We start from the raw sequence: 23,714 nt of genomic DNA, 5'->3' as shown, positions 1-23,714 counted from the left end.
ACAGGTAGGGGCGGATTTTGGAGATGTTGCGTAGGTGAAAGTGACAGGACCTGGAAATGTTCTGAATATGGGGGGTAAATGAGAGGGCATAATCAAAGGTGACACCAAGACAACATGCCTAAGGGGAGGGATGGATAACAGTGTTATAACAGTTAGATATATTTCAGGGGGAGATTTGGAATGTGAGGGGGGATGATGATGAGTTTTGTTTTATCAAGGTTGAGTTTCAAAAATCAGACATCCTTGATTCTTCTAAAGTTACTATATCCACAGATCACAGTACACTAGTGTGGTGGTCAATATAAAGAATGTCCCTTACATTGCATTAGATAGCCAAAACGATCATTGGAGTCACCTAACCTGAGAGGTGCAAATTGCTCATTGCTCATGGAATCCTCAGTAACCTCTGGAGGAACCTTAGTGTTCCATTGACCCCTAGTTGGGAAACATTGCCTTAGCTCATTAAAGGAAACCTGTTATATAGCAAAATGTAGGCAGTTATTGCTGATGTTCTCATAATAGATGCCATACATCGACCATTACTCTAAGCAAGAATAGCTAATATTGAATGTTGATGTTCTTGGAGGCTTTTTAGACAACAAATGGTCACATCTTGGCCGGGAATTGTTGCACTGGGTAGTACTAATTAACTAATTGACTGAAATAAACCACTTGCTCATTATTTTCTTTACAGGATAGTGAGTGACTTTACATAATTTGGGAATGTTTTTAAATCTATTGCCAGATTTAAATACATTCCTAACCTTCATACTGAGAACCTTAGAGGGCTCCTTTAATCTTGGCATGATGGCACCATGCACATGAATAGAACATTGGATCCTCCATAACCGAGGAGGTTCTAAACTCTGCATCACAAAAAAAATTATTGTTTGCCACTTGGTGTCCTGTACTAAATCAAGTAGGCTAAATCCAAATCTGAAGTCCGATTCTGCCTAGGATGTCAGGATCTTAAGTTAGTTACCCATATGGATGTGATTAGCTACATTCTCCCGTTCCGCAGTTACTATGTAATCTCTATACATAACTAACTTTTGCCTCATAGTTCCACGACATTACAAAAACGTAGTTTTATGTTGCAACAACATACCCAATTACACATTTGTAAGTCCTTTGTTTAACACAACATGTACACTTAAGAAGTGTTTCAGGCACTTTGTGGCTCTCCGTTGTCTCCCATTGCAAAAACCAGCAGTAGTCACCCATCATGTTGGGGTTGCACCGGCCTTGATATCTTCTTTCCATAACAGAAATGTCCTGGTGGAACCTCTCCCCTTGTTTATCACTCACATCACCCAAATTTTATGGGAAGAAGTACAGATGGGAATGTAAGAAATAAATTTTAGGTGACATTTGGCAGCCAAGTTAATGGTATGCTGTTAGCTCATGAGTTCAGCATGGTTTTCAGCTCGCTGGTTGCCCAGAAAGTTTTGTGCAGTTAGCACAAATGAATCCCAAGCAGCAAGTTCAGTGGGTTGAGTTTGTCTCTGAATGTGGCATCACGCATCAAATTGCGGATTGGGGGACCAACAAAAATGCCTGCTTTTAGTTTAGCATTTGTTACAACTTTTCCAATCTTGTCCTTCAGATACTGAAAATTCATATCATCACAATCCATTCCAAGTACAAAGTTTTTCATTAATCCAAGTTTAATATGAAGTGGCGGAAGGCAAACTTTCTGTGGATCAATGAGTGATTTATGCTTCACGTTGTACTGGCCAATAGTGTGTTCAGGTCTGGGTGGCCATTCTTTCACTTTGTAATGGTTGCTGTGATCACAACTGGTCCACAGGCACAGAAAGCACATATATTTTGTATATTCCAATCGCAGGCCAAGAAGGAGTGCCACCACCTTCAGGTCACCACAAACGTTCCACTTGTGTTCTGAATAGTTAATTAAATTCAAAATGATCTCCATGGATTCGTATGTCTCTTTGATACCGTCGGCATGAGCAAGAGGAAGAGAAGGTTTTTCATTACCTTTATGCAGCAATACAGCTTTCAGACTTGCTTTGCTTCAGTCTATGAACAATATGCTCTGGTATGTATTCCCAACCTAACTCCATCATCAGACCACTCATGTCGGTACAGAAGCAAATGTCGTTTTCCAGCTTGTAATAACCGGCAAACTTTGTGTGACCATCATGAAAGTGTGAAGTTATCATTCTTTTCACTCCTGGAGGCTAACATATCATATATCACTCCTGGAGGCTAACAGTTCAGACTTCTTTTTTTGACAAAGACAGGTCCCTTACTAGATCATTTAAATCTGATCTGGCTTATAAAATGTGGCTTACCCTCTTCAAATTGGGGTTCATAACATTCATTAACATGGACATCATCCTCCTGTTCCCCATCCGACATGTCTCTGTCAGTAACAATGGATGTTTGCACTGGATTCTCTGCATCGTGTGGCCCTGGCTTCAGATCAGATTCACAATCAGGATAGACGATTGTTGACTTAGTCTCCTTGGAAAACCCAGCAATTTTACTCATACAGAAGTAGCAGTCCGAGTGATGGTCTTTAGGCTCACACCAAACCATAGGCACAGCAAAAGGGATTTTATTCCTTTTCCCATTCAACCATTGTATTAGGCCAACGTAACACACCTGACAGCAGATATGAGGGGCCCGGCTTTTATCCTGATCTCCAATTTCACATCCAAAGTATTACTTGTAAGCAAATCTCACCCTCTTGGTTATGTTCTTGCGTTGATCACACGGAGTATATTCACCACAAATGTAGCAAAAATTGTCCGGTTTATTAACACAGCTGTGCCTACTCATCTTTAGCTGAAAACAGACTCACTATGGCCTAGCTGTATTATCCAATAAGATGGTGTCGCACTAGAGACAAGCCCTTGGTCCATCTCGCCTTATATACCTATTTCTGACATCAGCTCCCTGACTTGCCCAGACATGCCCAGCCGCTGCTGGAACATGCATGCCACCAGGGGGCGTGATTCAGCTGAGGTGGCAGCAGGCATAGTGGTAGCTGCAACTGGTATAATGTTCCCATTGGGTAATGTAAAAATACATTACCCAATGACCGACCATTTGAACAGTTATAGCACGCCTATAACTTAAAATCTGTGCATAATTGACGAATTCTGAGTTCAGATTTGGTACCAGCACACTTGATATCATGTAAATCACATGTGTTATTCCCAGGTGCAAAATCAATGTTGTGCAGTGTTATCAGCATTTTATATAGAACACCTGATTTCCATGGATGTGAAGTGCTTAGAGGTGTACTTATTTTACAAATGCACATTTTGGGCTTATTATACAACTTACAATGGTACCCTGGTTGCTTTTCATTTATGATAGTAACCCAAATGCATTTTTCCAGTGCACTGCAGCACATTAAGAAGTATGAATGGAGCTTTGTGTAAATTTGGATTATGAGAATAATTCCTCCATGTTAATTGTTCTAATTATTTCACCTTTATATTCACTCAGTATTCTAATTAAACCTTATTATACTCCAAGGTAAATGGAGCAGTAATGGAGATTAAGGGCTTGATTTATTAAAGCTCCAAGGCTGGAGAAGATGGATTATCCTGGATGAAACCGGGTGATCCAGCAAACCTGAAACTGATTTTTTAAAATCATTTGATATTTTTTTAACCAGATCTATTCCAAAAATGCTGGATCACCCACTTTCACTTTCACTCAAGTCCTTTTAAATCTTGGAGACCTTTATTAAATCAGGCTGATTGTCTGGGTGAATATTAAAAAATGTAACTATATCCATAGGAGGTATGGAGATGCAACTAGGATGTTTCCTCAAAAATATATACTTTGCAATTAAAAAATGTTTTATATTTTCCAATTTTAATGTTTAAATGAGGAAGAGGTCATTATTTTCTCATTTTCCTTTGCTACAGGGACAACCCTATTTCATTATGGCATTACAATTTCCTCCATGAATTAGGCCCAATGCAGGGTGGCCATTTCTATCTTTGATCACTATTTACACAACTGAAAAAAGCCATTTGGTATCTCATAAATTATTTCTTAATGGTTTGTAAATTATAATTTCTCTCGGTCGGCTTTAATGGTTTCCACTTTTCGCCCTTTTGTTCTTAGAGTAGAACACTTTCCTAAAAAACGCATTAGCGTTTACTTGTTTCAAACAGTTTTGGAGACCACACAAATAACATAAAAAGTTACAGTGTAAGGCAAGTAAATGAGTTCACCAAAGTATTCAGGAGAAATAGAAATGCCAGGCGGATTGAAAAAAAAAAAAGAAAGAGCTATTTTTAAGATGGAAACTGCGGACAATTACTAAAAAATTTACTTTGAGCATAAATATTTCCTATGCGATTGAGATGTCTTTAAGCCAAATGTATTTGATAGAACAAAAGCCTAAATACCATCAAATGAAAAGCAGATGTCAGGAAAGAAAGACTTCATATAGAAAGAACAATCTTGCATAGCGGCTGAGGAAGTTGGTCTGACGCAGTGCTGCACACTTAGCCAATTACTGTTTATTCACACAGCAACTCTGATGAATGAGGAGTTCTTATGAATAAATATAACGTCCTTGGAGACTTGGACTCCTTCTGTGAACAACCAGGCTTCTAGATGACCGGCACAAGAGCTATGGGGTCATGATGTTCCTATACAAAAAACCTCTTCCTCTAGAACCTCATATGTTCTGGTATTGATTGGGTCACATCCATAAAGCCCAACTAGAAGTGGTTTATGTACTCATAAGAGTAAAGTTTGCAATGGTGACCATGATGTTACCAATGGCCACAGAGCCCCTTCTCCAGGAGCCTACCGGGCCCTCCATGGCTCTGGTAATGGTTGTGGCCATTGGATGCCAGCTGCACCACCTTAGCCCACACACATACCTGGGCAGCACTGCCAACTCCCCCGAACTGTACCTAATTCTCTACATATATCATAGACCAATGTCCACTTCTTCAGGTGCCTTAGTTATAGCACCTTAAATTATGTTTGTATATACTTACACCTCCAAAGCATGGGGCACATAACCCTTAAAGTATCTAAAGTTTTGGAAGGCCATAGAGGGCAAAGGGCAGTCCTTCTCCCTACCACCCTGGGACATTTGAGGTGTATGAGCCCACTAATTTATAATATGTTGGCTTAGCCAATCCAGCCATGTGCCTAATGGATTGGCCATATGGCTCAAGAAATCCAGTGTGGCTACATTGATATCATTACTGACATGTGTGCCAGACATGTGTGCCAATGTGGCACTTTTTCTTCTGCATAGGACTTCCATACTTGAAATTTGGGCTTGAAGATCCCAAATTCTGAACTCCAGTCAGAGTCAGAATACTCTCCAATTGGAGCTATCTGAGCTCCACTAATCTTAACAATTCTAAATCAATATATTTTATATTCACACCAAAGTTTTCCAGAACAATATCTAAATGTATTTCAAAAAATAAACATCCAATGAGCAGTGGTGGATGTAGCCAACTGTGGGTCCCTGTCCCCTGAACTGACTTGGGACCAAAACGTTTTGGCGCAGGAGTTCTTCATCAGGAGTTCCAGTAAGTAGTGGGCTTGAACTCAAAGTAAATGTGATGATATGAAGAAATAAATGACTATTGAATGTTAACTACTGGCTTGTGTGGGCAGTATGCCTAACCAAAGCCATTAATGCTCCATTTAAAAGTAGTAATAGGTGGGAGTTAGGTAAAGTTGTGTCCAATGGGTACAGGACATGATGGGTGGCGGTGGTGATAGTCAAGGTTAGTCTAGGAGAAGGAATAGGGGTGTTCCATGATTTTGCAAGAAGATTATTTTTTTCTTTGATCATGAATCTTGAATTTTAAAAACATAATCTTGCATCTATCAACAGGCTTCACAAGGAAATGAGATCTAATGGTATCTGGTGTGATGTGGTCCAAACATCAACATATCCAACCTAGAAAATGTTGGAAAATCGCATATAAAATGTATTCTGATGTATTTCCTGTATCTATCCCACCAATTGTCCATGCAATTACAATATCATTACAATGGTCCACATGCCTCCTTCATAGGAATGACCAGATTGTCTGTAATCAAGGGTCAGCTACCTCTTCTCCTCCATCATGATGAACGGAGGTGTAGACCTTCTTTAGCTAAAAGAATATAAATAAATCTTTCCCAGCTCACTTAAAGCACGGATCTGAAACATAGGAGAATTTGAATTTTCCAGCTACCAATTGGTGGCAGATTAGCATAAAATTGTGACATTTATTATTCATCCTTTTAGAACATATACATTGATATTACATATGGAAAATGTGGCTACTAAGTATCATAAAACCTAATATTTGGTTACTTTCAGTGGATTACACAGCTTCATATAGAGTTGTATGAAATGGATAGTTTACTTTTTCTCAGATCTCGATCACGTCCAAGCACTGTGTATATTCGGGCTGTGTTTGTAATGCTTTAAGTTGTTTTAGGATTCTTCTTTCATCTCCTTGTTGTTTATTTGCACTAAAATTGCAGCAGAAAATCCCATTCCCATGTGTTATTTCCAGGACTGCGCTGCTACTTTCCCAGGAACGCAGGAGCTGAGCAGCCAGCACTGGGGAGATGTCTTCTCCATTATTTACATGAAGAAAATACGATACTCTGAGATGTAACTTTTTTCATACAATCTAGATGTGGTTATGAGAGGCTGTTATGATTTTCCTTAAAAAATACATTTCAGCCACTTTTTCAATAGAATGGATGGATAATACAAAGTAATCAAATCTTATGGTATGGTAATTGCCCTCCTCAACCACCAAGGGCACCCACAGGAGTTCCCAAGGGTTCGGCTGGGGGGCCCTATGTCCCAGGGACCCACTGTTGGCTACATCTACCACTGCTTGATGAGTATATTTTAAAAATACATTCAGAAATTATTTTTGAAAAACTTTAAAATGAATTAAGGTCGAATAGCTTTAATTAGAGAGAATTTTTAATCAGATTTGAGCTATTCTGACCTCAGATTGGGGTTTGGAATTTAGGAAATTAAAAGTTTTAACCCAAATTTAAAGCTTGGAATACAAATCTACTTTTTGGGTACAAAATGCCTTTGTAGACCCAGATAATACCTTGGAAAAGTGAGCTAGAGATTAATTTTGAATGCCAATGTACCTGCACAACAGTACGCTGCAATGCACTACAATGTGTTGTCCTATTATTCACACCTAAAAAAAGTGGGTGAGAACGGTGGTTGCTGTGATCTCGTGCCTTGGCAGCCTTTTCAAAATGGGCTGCCTTAACACGGTGCATGTAATTGTGAGACATACCATGTTATTACATCCCACTTTGTAAATCTACCCTAACGTATTAAGCCTCAGTCACCTGTATGGCATTCAGTGCCTCATACCTCTTTATTACATAGCAGTGCTACATGTCTCTCTATTACAGAAAGTGCTTCATACCCTCATTAAGAACATTCACTCCATCTATAACAGCCTACTCCATCTATATTCCATTCAGTGCCAGGACTGAACCTCTAAGAAAACAAAAAAATGCATGCCAACAACTCTTTGTAAGGAGTCCACCAATAACTTGAGTCTATCTACAGAGTAGAATAAAATGAAAAGGTCGATGTGTTTTGGGAGAGTCAAAACAATCTCCCATCATTGGGACTTGGAACTGCTTATTAGAAACTAACTGGTCCTTTTTATTTATTGGGTCATACTTTTGATTCAAGTACTGTCTCCTGTTGCATGTAGTGTCTTATAGACAGTGCCTCATACCTCTCCATTACACATTTCATATAGTGTCTCATGCCCACGTTATCTATGGTTCTTTATCCTTCTCAGCTATGTGAAGTTCCTGGCCCCTCTTTATTGCACACAGAATCAGCTCTGTATAACGTACAGTGCTTAGTGCTTCCATTTCAATACAGGATGATTATATTTATGTTGGATTTTGTTATTCCACATGGAGCACAGTGAGCTCTATATATAAAGCAGTGAATCCGACATTCCCTCAAACACATTCCCTGGTAGGAATCCAATGTGTTTCAATGGCACTAATTGATTCCCAAGAGGAAATGTTTAAGGTAATGCCTGATTTCCTGTTTTATAAATAGTGTCTTTTTATTGCATGCAGTGCCACATACCTCTCTTTTCTTACATGCAGAATCTGAATATATGTAGTGTCCCATGCCTCTCTGTCTCCACAGCAGTTCATGCTTATCTGTTAAACACAGGTTTTTGATCCTTTTTATTAACCACAGTTTATCATGTTCCTATATTACACGTTTTTAGTAGATAGAATGTCCCACTCTACTCTGCGCAGTGCCTCATACCTCTCTATTAAACATCATCCTTCATTGTTTTTTATTATATGGATACATGAGGGCTATTTCACTGTGAGCTCTGATACAAATTAGTTTGTTTATTTCTACTGACCCACAACTGATGTCATTGACTCAGAAGGTGACAAAGTCAAATAATTAGCATAGCAGCCTATCAGCTAGCATTTCCAAATGAGGCAAAAGTTCCTTGTAAGCCAAACTTCAGCTTAAACGTTTTATTTTGTTTCAGTGCCTTATATCAATGTAGCACTCTAACAAACCTGTACTGAAAACAGACACAATCTGTTCTAGTTTTTCATGCATTGAGATTCATTGAAGCCCATTACCGATGATCTGCCTAAATGCACAAAATGCGTTAGTGGTAAAGCAAGATGTTAAAGCGTGATTGACCCCATAGGAAGAATTCCCTTTCATCCCACAGGTAAATATAAAACAGCTTTTGCTACACTACTGACCATCAATCCAGAAATTTATCCTGCAGCACTTTTTTTTGCCACTAGAGGTCCATCTGAAAGCCAGCATCATTTAACCCACTTCTGAGCCCAGGTTGTCCTGTATCTGTCCCAGCCTATGAATGGATTGTAAAACGAATACCCGCAAAGTGATCATGTTTTTTGCTTGCCAGCTGTCAGTTAGAGGGGGTGTTGTGCAAACGGACTATCCATATTTTAGATAACAAGCCAAACAGATGCATTTTTCTTCCCACTTTCAACATCAAAGTAGAAGTACAGTGTAAAAGGGGTTTGTATAGAACCAAATTTTTATTGCTCTCTATGACCCCCCCAAAAATCCCCCATCCCTATTGCAGAGATTTACAATCCCTTCCTGTCCTGATGTCTGAACTAATGAATACCCAGTGACCTGTCCTTTGGACTTTTCTTACTATAAAGATGAACATGGCTTTGTCCTTATTTAGAAGTAACCAGATATTTCCTCTGTCTGCCAAGAAGTGACACAAGAACAATGCACAGTATCAGAGAAAACAGGAAAATAATTACACAGCTTTGTTGGGCTATGGGCTGCAGCAGAATGTAGATGACACTTTACAGAGATATATACAATGATATCAGTATTTTGTATTGTATGTTTTTTTTACATACATTAAATACGGGTGCTGAGAAGTTCCTGGCTTTGCCCCCTTCTAGATGAAATAGAAAAATTAGTGTGGAGGCATATGACAGCCTAATATCTTAGTATGTAACTGTGCAAATATCAGGTCTTTGCCATTCTTAAAACTGTTTTTTCTTTTAGTGAGAAGCTGTGATGGCCGAGGCACAAGCAAGTTTCAAGTTGTTGGAGTTACGGGCCGTCATGAAGTTTTTGTTTCTCCAGGGAAAGTCAGCAAAGGCCATTCCCACTGAGATGTCACAAACACTGGGGGAGAAGTGTCCTTCCTACAGAACTGTCAGAACCTGGATATCTGGTTTCAAGACCGGGCATTTCACCGTTGTAGATGAGCCCCTCAGTGCTCGCCCCCCATCCTCAACTGACCCGGCAACCTGCGATGCTGTCCATGAGCTGAATATTGAGGACCGGCGAATATCCGCAATAAAGATAGCCCAGATACTTGACATCTCACGGGAGTGTGTTGGGTTTGTTATCACCACTATCCTAGACATGGCAAGCTTTCAGGGAAGTGGGTGCTGAAATGTTTGAACAGTGATCAGAAGAAGGAACGAGTTGAAGCATCCAAAGCCGTTTTGGACCATTTTGAAGCTGCACGGGACTTTTTGGCTAGGTTAGTGACTGAGGATGAAACCTGGCTCCACATCTATGATCCTGAAACCAAGGAACAGTCAAAGGAATGACGCCACAGCGGGTCCCCGCGGCCGAAGTTCCGAACCCAGAAATCATCCAAAAAAGTCATGGCGTCAGTTTTCTGGGACAAAGGCGGTATTCTGTTGGTGGACTACCTACCTCAGGGCTCTAGTATCACCGGACAGTATTATGCTAACCTCCTGGACCAGCTGAAGGAGGCAATTAAGACGAAACGCTGTGGAAAGTTGAACAAAGGGATCCTTTTTTTGCAGGACAATGCACCCGTGCACACGTCCAACATTGTGACTGCCAAATTGAACACCCTGGGTTTCCAAATGGTCCACCATCCCCCCTACTGACCTGACCTGGCCCCTCCGGACTATAATCTGTTCCCGAATTTGAAGAAACACCTGAAGGGGCAACGTTTTGAGGACATTTTTGACATCAAAGATGCTGCTGAGAGCTGGTTAGCGGTCCAACCAAAGGACTTTTTTTTGAACAATCTAGAAAGCTGCAACTACGCTGTACCAAGTGCATCAGTCTCAGAGGGAATATGTGGAATAAATGTGTTATTTCATAACTCTGGCTCTCTTCTTACTGGGCAAAGCCGGAAACTTCTCAGCCCCCCCTCGTATATCAAAGAAAATTTGAAAAAATATAAAAGATTTTTATTGTAATGGTAGTTGCAATATCAAATGTACTTTCAATTATATTTATTATATACACTGAATAACGGCAGCACCCTCATTCTTGCAGATGAAGTTTAATCTACTTATAATTTGCCTTCCTTGGTTAGTTTTTTCTCTCCTGATCAACATAATAACTTACATTTTGTTTTATTAATTTTTGAAGTTATTATGTTGATTTTTCAACGTGTACTTTTCATTTTAGTTTCAGGGATATTGTCATTTGGTCTTTTAGCTTCTCTGTAAAATGCAGATTGATCATTGGGTGGTGGGGCTAGCAAGGTGCTGTATAAAGGATGATGAAAACATCACAGCACCCTGTACCAGAGCTCCGCCCAAGAGGAATTATGCAAAATATTCAAATGCCGTGATGGGTGGGGGTCAGTCTATAGGAATGGGCCTTTATAGTCAGGCCAAATTTGTATGTGGATCATGTTTTAGGAAATGTGCACAAGTGATGCTAACCCTCTACAATAGAAAAAAATGAAATGCAATAAATAAAAGGGGTGTAATCAGGTGATGATGGACATCCTTCAGCCAGGAAAGGAGGCGAAGCTAAATTGCAGCTTCTAATGTACGATGTGAGAAGTTCATAGTGTGCATCAAAATCAGATGGATTTCAGCACAGTATCATTATAACTGTATATTTACATAATTCACAAATTAAAAAAAAAAAGGAAAAAAAAAACGAATTAAATAAAACTTTAATCAGCATCCCTCCTATTGTGTTATACTTGTTACCTCCACCTCTTAGATTTCATGCTCTTCTGTGCAGGGCCCTTTCCTCCTCTTGTGTCACTGTCTGTATTTGTCTGTCATTTGCAACCCCTATTTATTATACAGCGCTGCATAATATGTTGGCGCTATATAAATCCTGTTTAATGATAATAAAAATAATACACATATGTATATGAATGGCTGCCATATGAATATATGGCATGCAGAAATCTAAGCAGTCACAAATTGCAACTTTATATTGTATATTTGTATTTTTTGACTCAATTTGAATTTTTAGTTTTTATTACTATAGAATAAAATAAAATGAAATGAACGACAAAAACAAAATAACAAAAATAAAATAAAAGTCAAAATATATTTTTTAAAAATGAGTACGTTATTTGCAAATATTTGTTTATTAGATTTTAACCATTTTAATTTACAATATTAATTCTTTATGCGAGATTTAAATTAATTAACAAATTAAATTAAATTCCGTTACAAAGTAACTGTTTTAATTTTTTTTTTTACTTTTTTTCTTTAATACGATTGCACAAGCTGCAATCAGCAGCAATCAGGAGTTGTATTTCTTCATGTACACATGATACAGTGTGGCGTTCATGCCGCTAATCTTCACCCTGCACAGGTCACCGGCATAAGGTCATTCTCATTTCCCCTCATTTTTTCGGCCAAGAATTAAAAACTGAAAAACATAGCAAAGGGAAAAAAAATCTACCCCAAGCTGTTAGTGTTTAAACGAACGTCATCCTAGCTATGAAAATATTGTCGGCAATCACATCGGAGCTCAGGGATCTCACAGCAAATCAGCACCTTCGATGCACAGAACAAAAACCCTTTCGTTATAACATCTATTATTATTACGGTGAACTCCGTACCCTCTCATAAGAAAATACAATGTTTTTGTATAAAACCCGGTATTTAGACTGCTTGGTGGTAAATAGGATCACGCTCAGCTAAAGCGGCCTTCTCAGTGGGAAATATGTCCTTCAGGAGATTCAGTAAAAACGTAGAAACGGTTTGGTATAACGATGGCGGCTAAAATCCGGGCGTATTTATATTTAGAAATCATTTTTTTTTTTTATTTTTGTAGTTTTTTGGGCCCCTTAAAGGGGTACTTAGAATGTGCAGATATCCTCAATTTTTGGAGAAAAGAACAAAAATTGAACAAGTGATTTTAGTTTTCAATTTTTTAAAATGTTATTTAAATTTCAAAATGTTCCAATTTAATGAAAGTCAATGCTTAGGGTAAAACTTTTCAAGATTAAAAAAATAACAAATAAAAAAATAAAATAAAAAAAAACAACCAAAGGAAATTATGAAAGGTTCATCCGTGAGATGTTCAATGAAGGATTCGAGTGGTTGAAAAACCTTACAACCTCACAATATGTAATATTCGTAAATGTCCTTGTACTGGGACAACAGCAGGTACTCAAAACGTTTAAGAGGCTAGAATGGAGATTTTTAGGGGCTTTTAGGGGACCTATCGCCAAAATTGTTACTTTATATCAAAGGGTAGATAACAGTAAAGACTGATGGAGGGCAGATCCACCTGAGATACCAATGTCACTTATCCCGGGAGGCTTTGGGCTCCACCTTCTGCGCATGTCCAATCTCAAGCATGCGCAGAACAGGCTTTTTACCTGCAAGGGAAAAAATGTGCCAACCTCACACAAGCGCAGTGAGATCATCACTCTTTTTTTATTAATATTATTATTATTATTTACAGCAGGATACGTCATCCCATCTCATGCATGTGCAGTGTAAGATTGAGTGATGTAGCCAGAAAAAAAAAAGACCAAAAAAGATGGCAGCACCAGGACGAAGAAAAAATCCAGGATGTGAAAGGAGGGAGCAGGGGTCTCTTTGGAAGAAAAAGTACGTGCTAATTTTTTATTTTACTGACAGCCCCTCTTTTATTAATGCCTGAGTAAAATTTAATAGCTGTTTCACTGGGAGAAGCAAGTGGATTTGTATAATAATAAGCATGAAGCATGGAAGATTCACCCAAAATGTGAACATTTTTCTGTAAAAGTTGAAAATATTTAGTAGACCCCATGGTTTTTCATTATAAGGGAAAAAACACTCTTTATATTCATGAGCCAAAAAAAATGTTTTTAATTAAAGAGAAAAAGCACATTGTTTTTGTAATAACAAAAAAATAACCCTAAGAAAGGGGGAGCATTTGAACTCCCAAAGTGTGTTTTTCTTCTTCTCATTTAATCTTCACAAAATCAACTTTTCGTGTTGAATCTTCAGCTGATCATTGATAGAATCCTTTATGAGTCTGTGAACCTCTGAAGTAGGGGTGGACATAGGGAGGTGCAAAGTGTGCCGAGGGCCTGTTCCCCCAAATTAGTTCAGCACGTTGGCCCCAAGTCAGTTTTGCACAGGACATGTCCCCCACTGCTCCAGAGGTAATATGAAACTGGCCAAAAAGAATGATCTATGCTCCCAATCTCTCATTACAATCTGAACCTCATGACACGGTGATAAAGGATTTTGGTAATAAACAAAGCCCTGGCATTATCAGCTGTTTCTTTCTAGGTGCAATCGTGCGTTTAGTTTACTTGCGAGTACCAAACTTTTTAACATTCCTATACCAGAGCTGCAAAAGATTCTGTGAGGCTATACACTGAGCAGATGTATAACGCCCAACAGTCAAGGACTGCAGATCCATTTTGGACTGAGTTCAGAATGGGATCAGGGGAGTACCTCCACTCTGGGCCATCATCACCAACATATGTGTACTGGCCTCAGGAGTAAATGCCCTTCGAGCCCAGTTCTCCTTTTTTGCTATTGGGCAGTATGCATCACTGTGAACCCCACTGTCCTAGATTATTAGGGTACAATCCCCCTGGACCACCACAAAAAGCACCTCCACCTGCAAACCAAAACTGTCCCCCCCAAAATACCTCTTTGCTACAAAATGTTTTCAGCCTTTTTAGTTAGGAATAACCCCCTAAAAATTATTCCTTCCACTAACAGTGTATTGAGACCAGGGCCACCCAATGGCACTTAAATACCAAAATGGAAATGGGCGCAGTACATCACATGATGAGCAAGATAAAAATTGGAAAATAATAAAATAAATAAAGTTAATAAAGGAATGGATGAGAAGTGCAAAGCCTAGAGCTGGGAATTAAAATAAGACTTCCAGGGGAAAATAAAAACACAAAGTTCATGCATTTAAATTACATTTTCATGCAAACAGTACAATTGTACATGCTGAGGGGAGGAAGAAGGAACCAGCTGACAAGAAGCATGCTCAGTATTCCCCCCAGAAATTGTTTTAGGCTGTAGGCGGGTGGCATGTATTGTGACTCAACTCTTCATAAACCACCCAAAAACAACCGGGAGGTTACTAAAAAGTGCCAGGTGGTGCTCCCCACTAAAAGGAGCTGGGGAAAACGCTGATGCTAATAGGAGAAAAAAGAGTGATAGATAGCGAAGCTAATCACTTTGCTCCTTCCACTGTCTAATCACAGGGTGGGGGATAACCTGGGCTCAGAGGAAGTTGGTAACATGACACTGGCCAAAAGAATGAGGACATCCAGTGCCAGACAAAAGTACTGCATGGGAAATCTGTGGATTTATTTTTGCAACAAAAGCTGGTTGTTATTTTATCTTTTAATAGGTTTTTCATTTGATCTCATTATATTTGGCTGGGGCTCTGCTTATAAAAAAAGCACATACAATAAAAAGATAAATATTAGGTTTCTTTTTTCCTCTTTTAATCACAGCGCTAACCTGAATGTCTACACCAATGAGGCCATAACGTCATTGTTTGCCTGTGTGGGTTTAATGCGCTGAGAGCACAATGCCCTGTGATTTCCAGCGGAAATCTCCGAGCTCTCCCTGACCACACGCGGCTGCGGCACTGATTAGCAGAGTGGCCCGTACCAGCAGCAGGTTACAATAAGCATCACTAACCCTAAACATCAGCACACATGCCAGCAGGATATGGTTTCATGTCCCGCTTGATTGGAGTGGTTTCATTTCCATCGCTAACAAAAGCATTTGTGTGCGGAGAAGCTCATCACCAACATCTGGGAACGCAGCCTGATTTCAGAGAAATTCCTTGATTTTTCTGCACCGTCAATCGCTTCAATATGCTGCAGTTTCTTAGCGTTGGTTTTGGGGGAGATTGTTATTTATGATGATTTATTTTTTCCTTCCATCATAAACATGTTTTTGAGTCAATATTTTGCACCGATGGTGGCCTTGCCAATTGAGAATAGAAATGGCAAATCGTATGAGTTACACATGGGTGCATAGTATGAAAATATTATAAACATTTAACACAATATTGTCATTCCAAAAATTGTTTCCAATTTTTTAAAATTGTTAGCTTTCTGCAAACAAATGCTTAGTAAGTGGAGTTGAGTTCTGACAGGTTTGGACATTCCAAGTCAGAATTTGTAATAGGTAATAGGTATAGTAAGGCTTTGACAATCCAACTGTTGTTGTCCAGTGACCTGCTATACCTGTCAACAACAAGTTTAATAATGTTGCATCGTAACTCATATTTTTATAACTCTGATCCAAGGGTGAAATAGTTCTGACCCAAGTCGGAATTGACTCCCATCTATCCGAACTATCAGACCACCTCTACTGATCATCCTCCAAGGAGGGTCCTTGTTTAGACAAATTTCTCTCAACTAACTTGAGTTGTCAGTCACTTCTTGGTGACTGACCATGGTGACAAACATTGCAATGGTATGGTCCAATGATGTTACATTTCAGGATTGACTGGCGGCTGACACTGTGCATGTAGATAGGAAGTCAATAAAAGCGGATGGGACTGTAATCCTCCAAAGGGACTGTATCTGGGAAGTCATTGTCAGGGACTGCTACCTGCCTGAACTTTTTGGGTCCACCAGGTGGATATTTAGATCCATGGTAAAACTTGATCAATGCATTGCATACACCACTTAGGTGCTGTTGTATACCAGGTCTACAGCAAAACAACCAACAATGCCCATGGATGAACTCATTGATCCCAGGTGTGAGTGGTCAGGAGGAACCTATGGATCCCTTCTAGGAACAGTAATTTAGGACAAGGGTATGGTTCAGCTCCATCACTGTTTGTAATTATAGAGGTTGTTCAAATTATTTCACATTCTTGGAGCCAATAGCTTGACAGATATCTAAAACGCTTGCCATGTTCCACCTTTTTGATGCTACTGAAGGAATTCATCTTATTTACAATGTTTGTGCTAAGATCAGGTGTATCCCCTTTAAATGGTATATGAAACACCCCAAAGGGGAGCCAATAGGAGAAGTTCATTATTGGAGTTTACAAGCACTTTAATGCTTCTCAAGAAAACATCTTCCTAGTATCAGGGGTTGCTGTAAAGAAGAATAGTTACCACGGACAATGTCCAAATCATCTTTATCTTCATTCAAGTGTTACTGTAGGGTGTGATCATCACTGCCAAAGATTATATTGGTTGTGGAACTTTATGGAAGACCAACATAACCACTTCTGTTGCTTTGTAAATCCTTAACCAGACCAAGTGAGAATTTAGTCTTTGTGGTACTCTAAATAGACAGAAGGAAATACTATTGTCCCCTAAATACTTCCTGCAAGTATTACACAAGGACGTCAAAAGGACAATATTGTCCACCAATGGAAGATTGCAAGGAGACTATGGCTTTGTGTAATTGGAGCTACAAAGAACCTTGTGATTGCTCTGGAATACTAGAATACATGTAATCTTATCCAGATTCTTGGATTAAACAAATAATAAACATTTAAGGGGTTTTAAAGAGTCCAGATATACCTTCATGGTCATACCTCAACCTTATGACAAACTTACTTTGCACAGAATTCCCAATTCAATGCAAAGAAATATTAAAATAAAATCATATATAAAAAACAAGTATTTTGCTTTTACGTGATTGGATAGCTGAAGTGAGCAGAGCTGAGAGGTCATTTCCTTGCAGAGTTATTATTCACAGCAAAATGACTTTACTCAATCAACCCAACTGCAAAATATGCCTAAAGCCTAAATCCAGGAAAAATAACAAACATTTACATGTTTTATTGACTTTTTTACTGGTGTTCTTTTTTCTGTTTTAAAAAACTAGAGCTACTGTTAATCAAAAATTATTTCAATCAATCATAAAATTCTTTAATTTGACCTGGAAAGGGCAGAATAAAGTAACTACTAAAACCCAGCTTCAATAACAGGAGGTTTTTAAAACCGGAATTTTGTTTCAGGTTTTATGAAAAAAGTCATCAGGATATTATTTTTAAAATTAAGTCAACATGTATTTACAAATTGAAAATTGATTTCTCTATGGTAAATCAACGTTGATAAATTTAATGCAGATATCTGTAGTTGTATATGTTTTGATATTGGCTAACAATATGTAAAATTGGCACGTACCCTATATCAATCAAAAACACATTCCTTTCAAGAAATGAAAGATATCAGGGTTTGAAAACTTTTTAAATTTCGGTAGTTTACAGATATTTATATGTATATTTCAAGGTGTAACATTTGAGAACACCTGTCCATCACACCTATAGCAGATTTGTGGACATCCATTTCCAAAACCATTGCCATTAGAGTCCCCTCCCCCCTTTTTTATGTGGCCATAGCATCCACTGTTCAGGTGGGGGCTTTTCATGGAATTTGGAGTTGGATGAGAAGACCTTATTCACCATTCCAATTCATCCAAAAAGTGTTCACTAGAGATGAGGTCAGGGCTCTCTGCAGGACACTCAAGTTCTTTCGCACCCCTGAACGTCACTTCTATATGAACTTGTTGGACTTCCTATTCCAAAACCATGGTCATTAATGTAAAGTTGCCCCATACCCCTTTGGCCAATATTATGAAGTTGCTCAAATCTCAATATTGATCAATATACAGTTGGCACCTCCCATTTCAGCTATAACACCACTTTTCTAGGAAGGTTTCCATATGATTTTTGAAGGATGTCTGGTGGAATTTGCCCCAGTTTGAGAGGTCAGGTGCTGATGTTGGAGGCTCATGAGATCATGTTGGCTCACCATTCCAATTAATCCCAAAGGTGTTCAGTAGGGATGAGGTCAGGGCTCTGTGCAGGACACTCAAGTTCCTCCACACCAAACTGGTGACCCCATGTCTTTATGGAGCTGTCTTTGTATCCCGGGGCACAGTCATGGGGGAACACAAAAGGGTCTTCACCAAACTGTGACCACAAGGCTGGAAGAGCACAATTTTATGCAATGTCTTTGTATGAGGTAGAATTACCAGGACCCTTCACTGGGGATACCTGAACTCCATCATTTATAAGGGATCCACCAACATTTTGCCATATAGGAAGGTGAGATGATCTGCTTTTTACAAACTATATGATTAAATCATGAGGTAACTTTGAGGTTTTTGTCCCCCAGGACAAATGCACAGAATAGGTAACCACAAACTAAATACCAGCACACACAACCAGAGAAACAAAGAAGCCCCTCAATTATATATAAATCAAACCTTGCAAGAATCTATTCATTCTTATCCCATACCAAATTTACCAAAGGACCACAGTTGGACGCACAACAAACAATTTGTTGTGTGCATAGTTTGAAAATCATAATCTAGCAATAAAAACTGAAACATAATTTTCCTTTACCTGAAATAATCCACTTTACAGAATATCTCCTTGTTTTTGATATAGCAGCTGTTGTGTTGTCTCAGAGAAGTCCTACACACCGAACACTCTAGGCACCGCACGTGCCAAATTAGGTTGTTGACCTGAAAAGAAATAAAGAATAATACTGAATAATAATAAAATAATAATACAAATTGACCTACAACTAGGCTAAAAAATGCTTTATATTCTGATCTCCTGCAGCAGCAGAAGATTGAATGCATGAATTGCCTCCACTTTTTGCAACTTAAAGTGTATGGAAACTCAGTGACTAATTAAGCTTTAATATCAATGTAATTTAATTTTTTAATCTATTTTAAATTTGCATCATAAGGTGTTCCACCATGATGATCCTACTTTGGCACTTCCTGCTACAGGGTGACAACACTCTATCCCTATCCTCAATTGTGCCCCAGCATTGTCACCCAAGCATTTAGTATTCTGAAGGAGGATAAAGTTTTCAACATACATTGAGTTTGATTCATCAAAGCTATCTAAAATTAGAGAAGATAGAATTTCATTGGTGATCCAGCAAATCTGGAATGAATCTGGTGCAGGACTGAAAACATTTGCTATCTAATATAAAATGGTTTTAAAGAAATCCATTCCAGGTTTGGTGGATCACCAAGATTCTGCCATGATAGTATATCTTCTCCAGTCTTGAAGAGCTTGAATTAATTAGGTCTATTATGCCAGCATAGTATCCTATTGCCTTCATCGGGAACCCACCCAGAGAAAGGCCATTCAGCCATCACTGGAGTTAACGAAAATTCAAAGTCATAAATTAAAAAAGTTATGACAGCAAGCTTTCTTTAGAACAAAAAAAATTCTGTCTTTAAAAAAAAATGTAAAAATTGCCCAAAAATGTAAGCTTTCTTCAAAAGTATAGTAGAATCTGTCCATCAGTTCATACCCAGGTCATTCTGGAGTCAGCAAAAGTTTAGCTGTATTGGAAGAACGTGACAAAATGAGTTTATTTACACTGAAAAGCCAAATCTGTCAAAGCATATAAGGGTTCATTATAAATATGTCCTATGTCAATACGTTCAGTGTTAATACAACAAATTGCCATGGGATATTTCCTTCCCGTAGCTGCGCTCAGGGGTCATCCTTTGAAAGGAATGGAGATGAAAGCAAGTTTCACCTGCAACAAAGGGAAACGTTCTCAGGACCACAATTATATCACTCACTGGAAGGAATCTGTTGTTGGTCGTATAACGTAAACCTTCAAGAGTGGGTTTGACATGTTTTTAGAATTAAGTTTATACAAGGATTTGGCCATAATTGGAGCACTTGAAGAATGTCGGGTTTTTGCCATTTTATGTCAAGAGGGAATTCTTTTCTTTTTCCAGCGATGTATATTACAAATAGCTCTGGTTTGGAAGATGGGGCTTTGTTCTGTGTTGGAGGGGCAACTGAGCCATATGTGTAGGGATTACTTCCCCACAACTCTGACAAATCCAGAATAGTAAAAAAATATGTGTATAGCAAATCTTATTTAGAGGATGTTATATGTTTATAAAATCTCCATTCCCTCTCCAAGTTGGAGAAGAAAGGTGTAGTAATCCTTGTTCCTATATGGCCAGAAGTCTGAGGAACATCTGGCCATCACAACAATTTGAGCTTTGTTGGACATCTCTTGGACATCCCGAAAACCATTATTAAGAAGTTGCCCATCCTCCCTTTTTTGTGTCCATAATATTTTTTAGGAAGGCTTTTTGCAAGAATTTGGGAAATTAAGCTAATTTGGTCCAAAGAACATTTGTGAGGTCAAGTACTGATGTTGGATGAGAAGATCTGGTTTACAATTTGAGTTCCAACATCGCAAAAATGTTCAGTGGAGTTGAGGTCAGGGCTCTGACTTGGACCCTTCCTAATGGCTTTCTAGCAATTGGGATCCTTAAAGGCTACAGCATGGTGGCAACTGGACAGTGCAAAGCCAGCAACCATATTCACCACTTCTTGACATGGCTCCAGTTAGGGACATGGGGTCAGAAAAAGGCTGTTTAATGGGGAGCAGCGGCAGAGTTTTGCCCAGAGATAAATCTTTTGTTGCAGATATATATGTGCTGCCATGTTTTGTTGATCATAGTTCCTTAACACTCGGCACACAACTCTGCTTTAGTGAGGTATTAACCTAGACCAATATTCATTCACTCTTACTTAAATTGTAGACAACGTTCTGTCAAATTAAAAGAAAGGTAAAATTTTATTCTCTGAATTTTTCCCCAGAAAAGAAAAAAAAACATTTCAATTAAGAAAAAATATTCTCTATAACATGACAACTTTTCATAAACAGGTTGAAGGTTGGGTCTACTTTCCCTACTCCATACGAAACCCCCAACTCTATTTCTTATGTTGTACTTTTCTTATAATTGTAAGTGACATCTTGAAGCATAACTATAGCCAAAACTTTTCATTTTAAATTTGGATAGAGTAGGGAAGGGTTTCCAATTTGTCAGTTTATATTTCACTGTCCAGGTCTCGATGCGAAGGTACAACTTTTGATGTCGGGACAAAGTCCTTCAGCACCCAAAGTCAAATAAAAGATGACTTCTTACCCCATGAGATGTGACCTTCTAAAGCAGCATAGGTTGTAGGTACAGCCCTACTGTTAAAAATCACAAGGTGGCCACTTATTTTGCCTACCCCCGAGCCCGGCCATGTACCTTTGCAACAAAATCTCTAGAAAATGAGGGGAATGCTCTCTTGAACAGATGTCCAAAAGATCTGGAATGTCTGAAGTGGATCTGGTTTAGAATTGAAAACAATTGCCAACTAATAGCTATGGTTTTAAAGAAATTGATTACAGGTTGGCTGTATCACCCAGGTTCCCACATGATAATCTATCTTCTCTAGTCTTGGAGAGCTTTAAAATATCAGGACCATTAGAAGATTTCCCCTTTGAGTAGTTAGATGTCCCATCAGTTCCAATAGTAATGGTCATTGGGACAAATATAGGTCAAAGCTTGTCAAAAAGGACAGCAATAAAGATTTTAAGATGACTGAAAAGTATTTCAAATATAACATAGGAAGCCTTGGCACTCCCCCATCATTAGGGTTTGAAATGGTTGGACTTGTTAGAATTTAAATTTTAGGAATTGTAGTATTGGTAGCATTGAGTAACCACGCTTACTGAACATTCATACTTTATCCTATCCTGGGTACCCTCCTTGTGGTGCTCCATTTGACTGAAGCAAACCAATGCCAATGGGCTTAGTAACCTAAATTGTACATATAACTGGAATTGGTTTTGGACATGGACACTTCTAGTTGATGTCCATGAGGTCCTTCTCTGAACAAGCCAAAATATGACATCATGAACAGGACATGGGGAGTAACCAGCCATCATAGGTGTTATTTCAGTGGTGGATCAGCTTACCCCCAACAAGGAAGTGGGGATGTCAAGGGCCCTGGATAATAGATTTAGATGAGTATATCTTCTCTTAGAAGGTAAGTCCTGGTTTGATGCTATCGGTTGGTTATAGGGTGGTGGTAGGAAAGAAGCCCAAAGATGGACTTTCATGTCTCACACCCATACATCCTGTGCAATAAAAACTTGTCATGTGTTCTAAAATGCTCACTTCTCTATATAAAACTAAAAACAAAATACAAAATTGTGCTGTACAGAAAACTGATGATGGCTATGAAAGCTGTCAAAGAAGTCTCACAGTACGTGCTTCATGTAATTACTATAGTCGTATGTACCTTGAGCAGGTATCTGTCGAGGATTTCCAGGCCGCAGCTGGAACAAATGTTCTTCCCATCCGAAGGTACAGAAGATGGTGAGGAAGATGGCGGTGAGCATACAGATGGGGTGGATGGAGGGCTGGGGGAGGAGTGGTCCTCTTTTTCCAGGTTACATGGAAGGTTTTCATCATCCGACTGGGACTAAAGAAAAAGAAAATACTTGTTAGGATTCAAAGCTGAGACCCCAAGGTTTCAAGGACAGTGTCCTAGCCAATGAACCACTATGCTACCCTCTTTCACATGATATATATTTTATTAACATAAAAATATTTTTGCATCGTTTTCTTCCCCAGGTGAGTATATCTTTGAAACTTCTCCTATTTAACATGAATGCACTGTATGTTAATCTAACACTATACAAAATTATCTGCTAGCTTTTCTTCTGCATAAAGAAGGACAAGTTTGCACAGCTGCTGGCTCTCAGTCTAGTCAATGTTGCCAATGATGGTCAGAAACCAGAAATCAGAACAGTTCTTCATCAAAATCACTATCACTATCAGGTTTGACATAGTAATCAAATACAAGCTGGAAGCTGCATGGACCAGATTGGAAGATTGTATTCCAGATTGGAAGGTGATGTACTGTAGTAATAAGAAGATAGATGGAAAAGCTGCTAACATTACATATCACAGCTGCTGGCTCTCAGTCCAGTCACCGTTCCCAACGATGGTCAGAAACCAATCAAAATGGTTTTTTGTTATGAGAATATTATCAGGTTTGAAACATAGTAATCAAATGCAAGCTGGAGGCTCCATTGACCTCCCCAAAGGAAGGTTGGATTGTGTAGTAATCAGGAGATACCGTATTTTTCGGCATATAAGACGCACCCAATTTT

At 38.8% G+C, this 23,714-nt stretch overlaps 1 protein-coding gene across 2 annotated transcripts in view; it reads right to left on the bottom strand.

Annotated features, from left to right (window-relative positions):
- LHX6 (LIM homeobox 6) overlaps nt 1-23,714 on the bottom strand; it is a 69,502-nt gene that overhangs the window by 18,821 nt on the left and 26,967 nt on the right. For both annotated transcript variants that reach the window (XM_072430531.1, XM_072430532.1), the window contains exons 2-3: nt 22,838-23,020; nt 19,112-19,233 (exon numbers count right to left, since the gene is read on the bottom strand). In XM_072430531.1, the coding sequence (XP_072286632.1) occupies nt 19,112-19,233; nt 22,838-23,020 (305 nt within the window). The remainder of the gene's footprint in view (nt 1-19,111; nt 19,234-22,837; nt 23,021-23,714) is intronic.

This window comes from Pyxicephalus adspersus, chromosome Z, assembly GCF_032062135.1.
Source record: "Pyxicephalus adspersus chromosome Z, UCB_Pads_2.0, whole genome shotgun sequence".
Lineage (NCBI taxonomy): Eukaryota > Metazoa > Chordata > Amphibia > Anura > Pyxicephalidae > Pyxicephalus > Pyxicephalus adspersus.
This window is presented reverse-complemented; position numbering and strand designations above follow the sequence as displayed.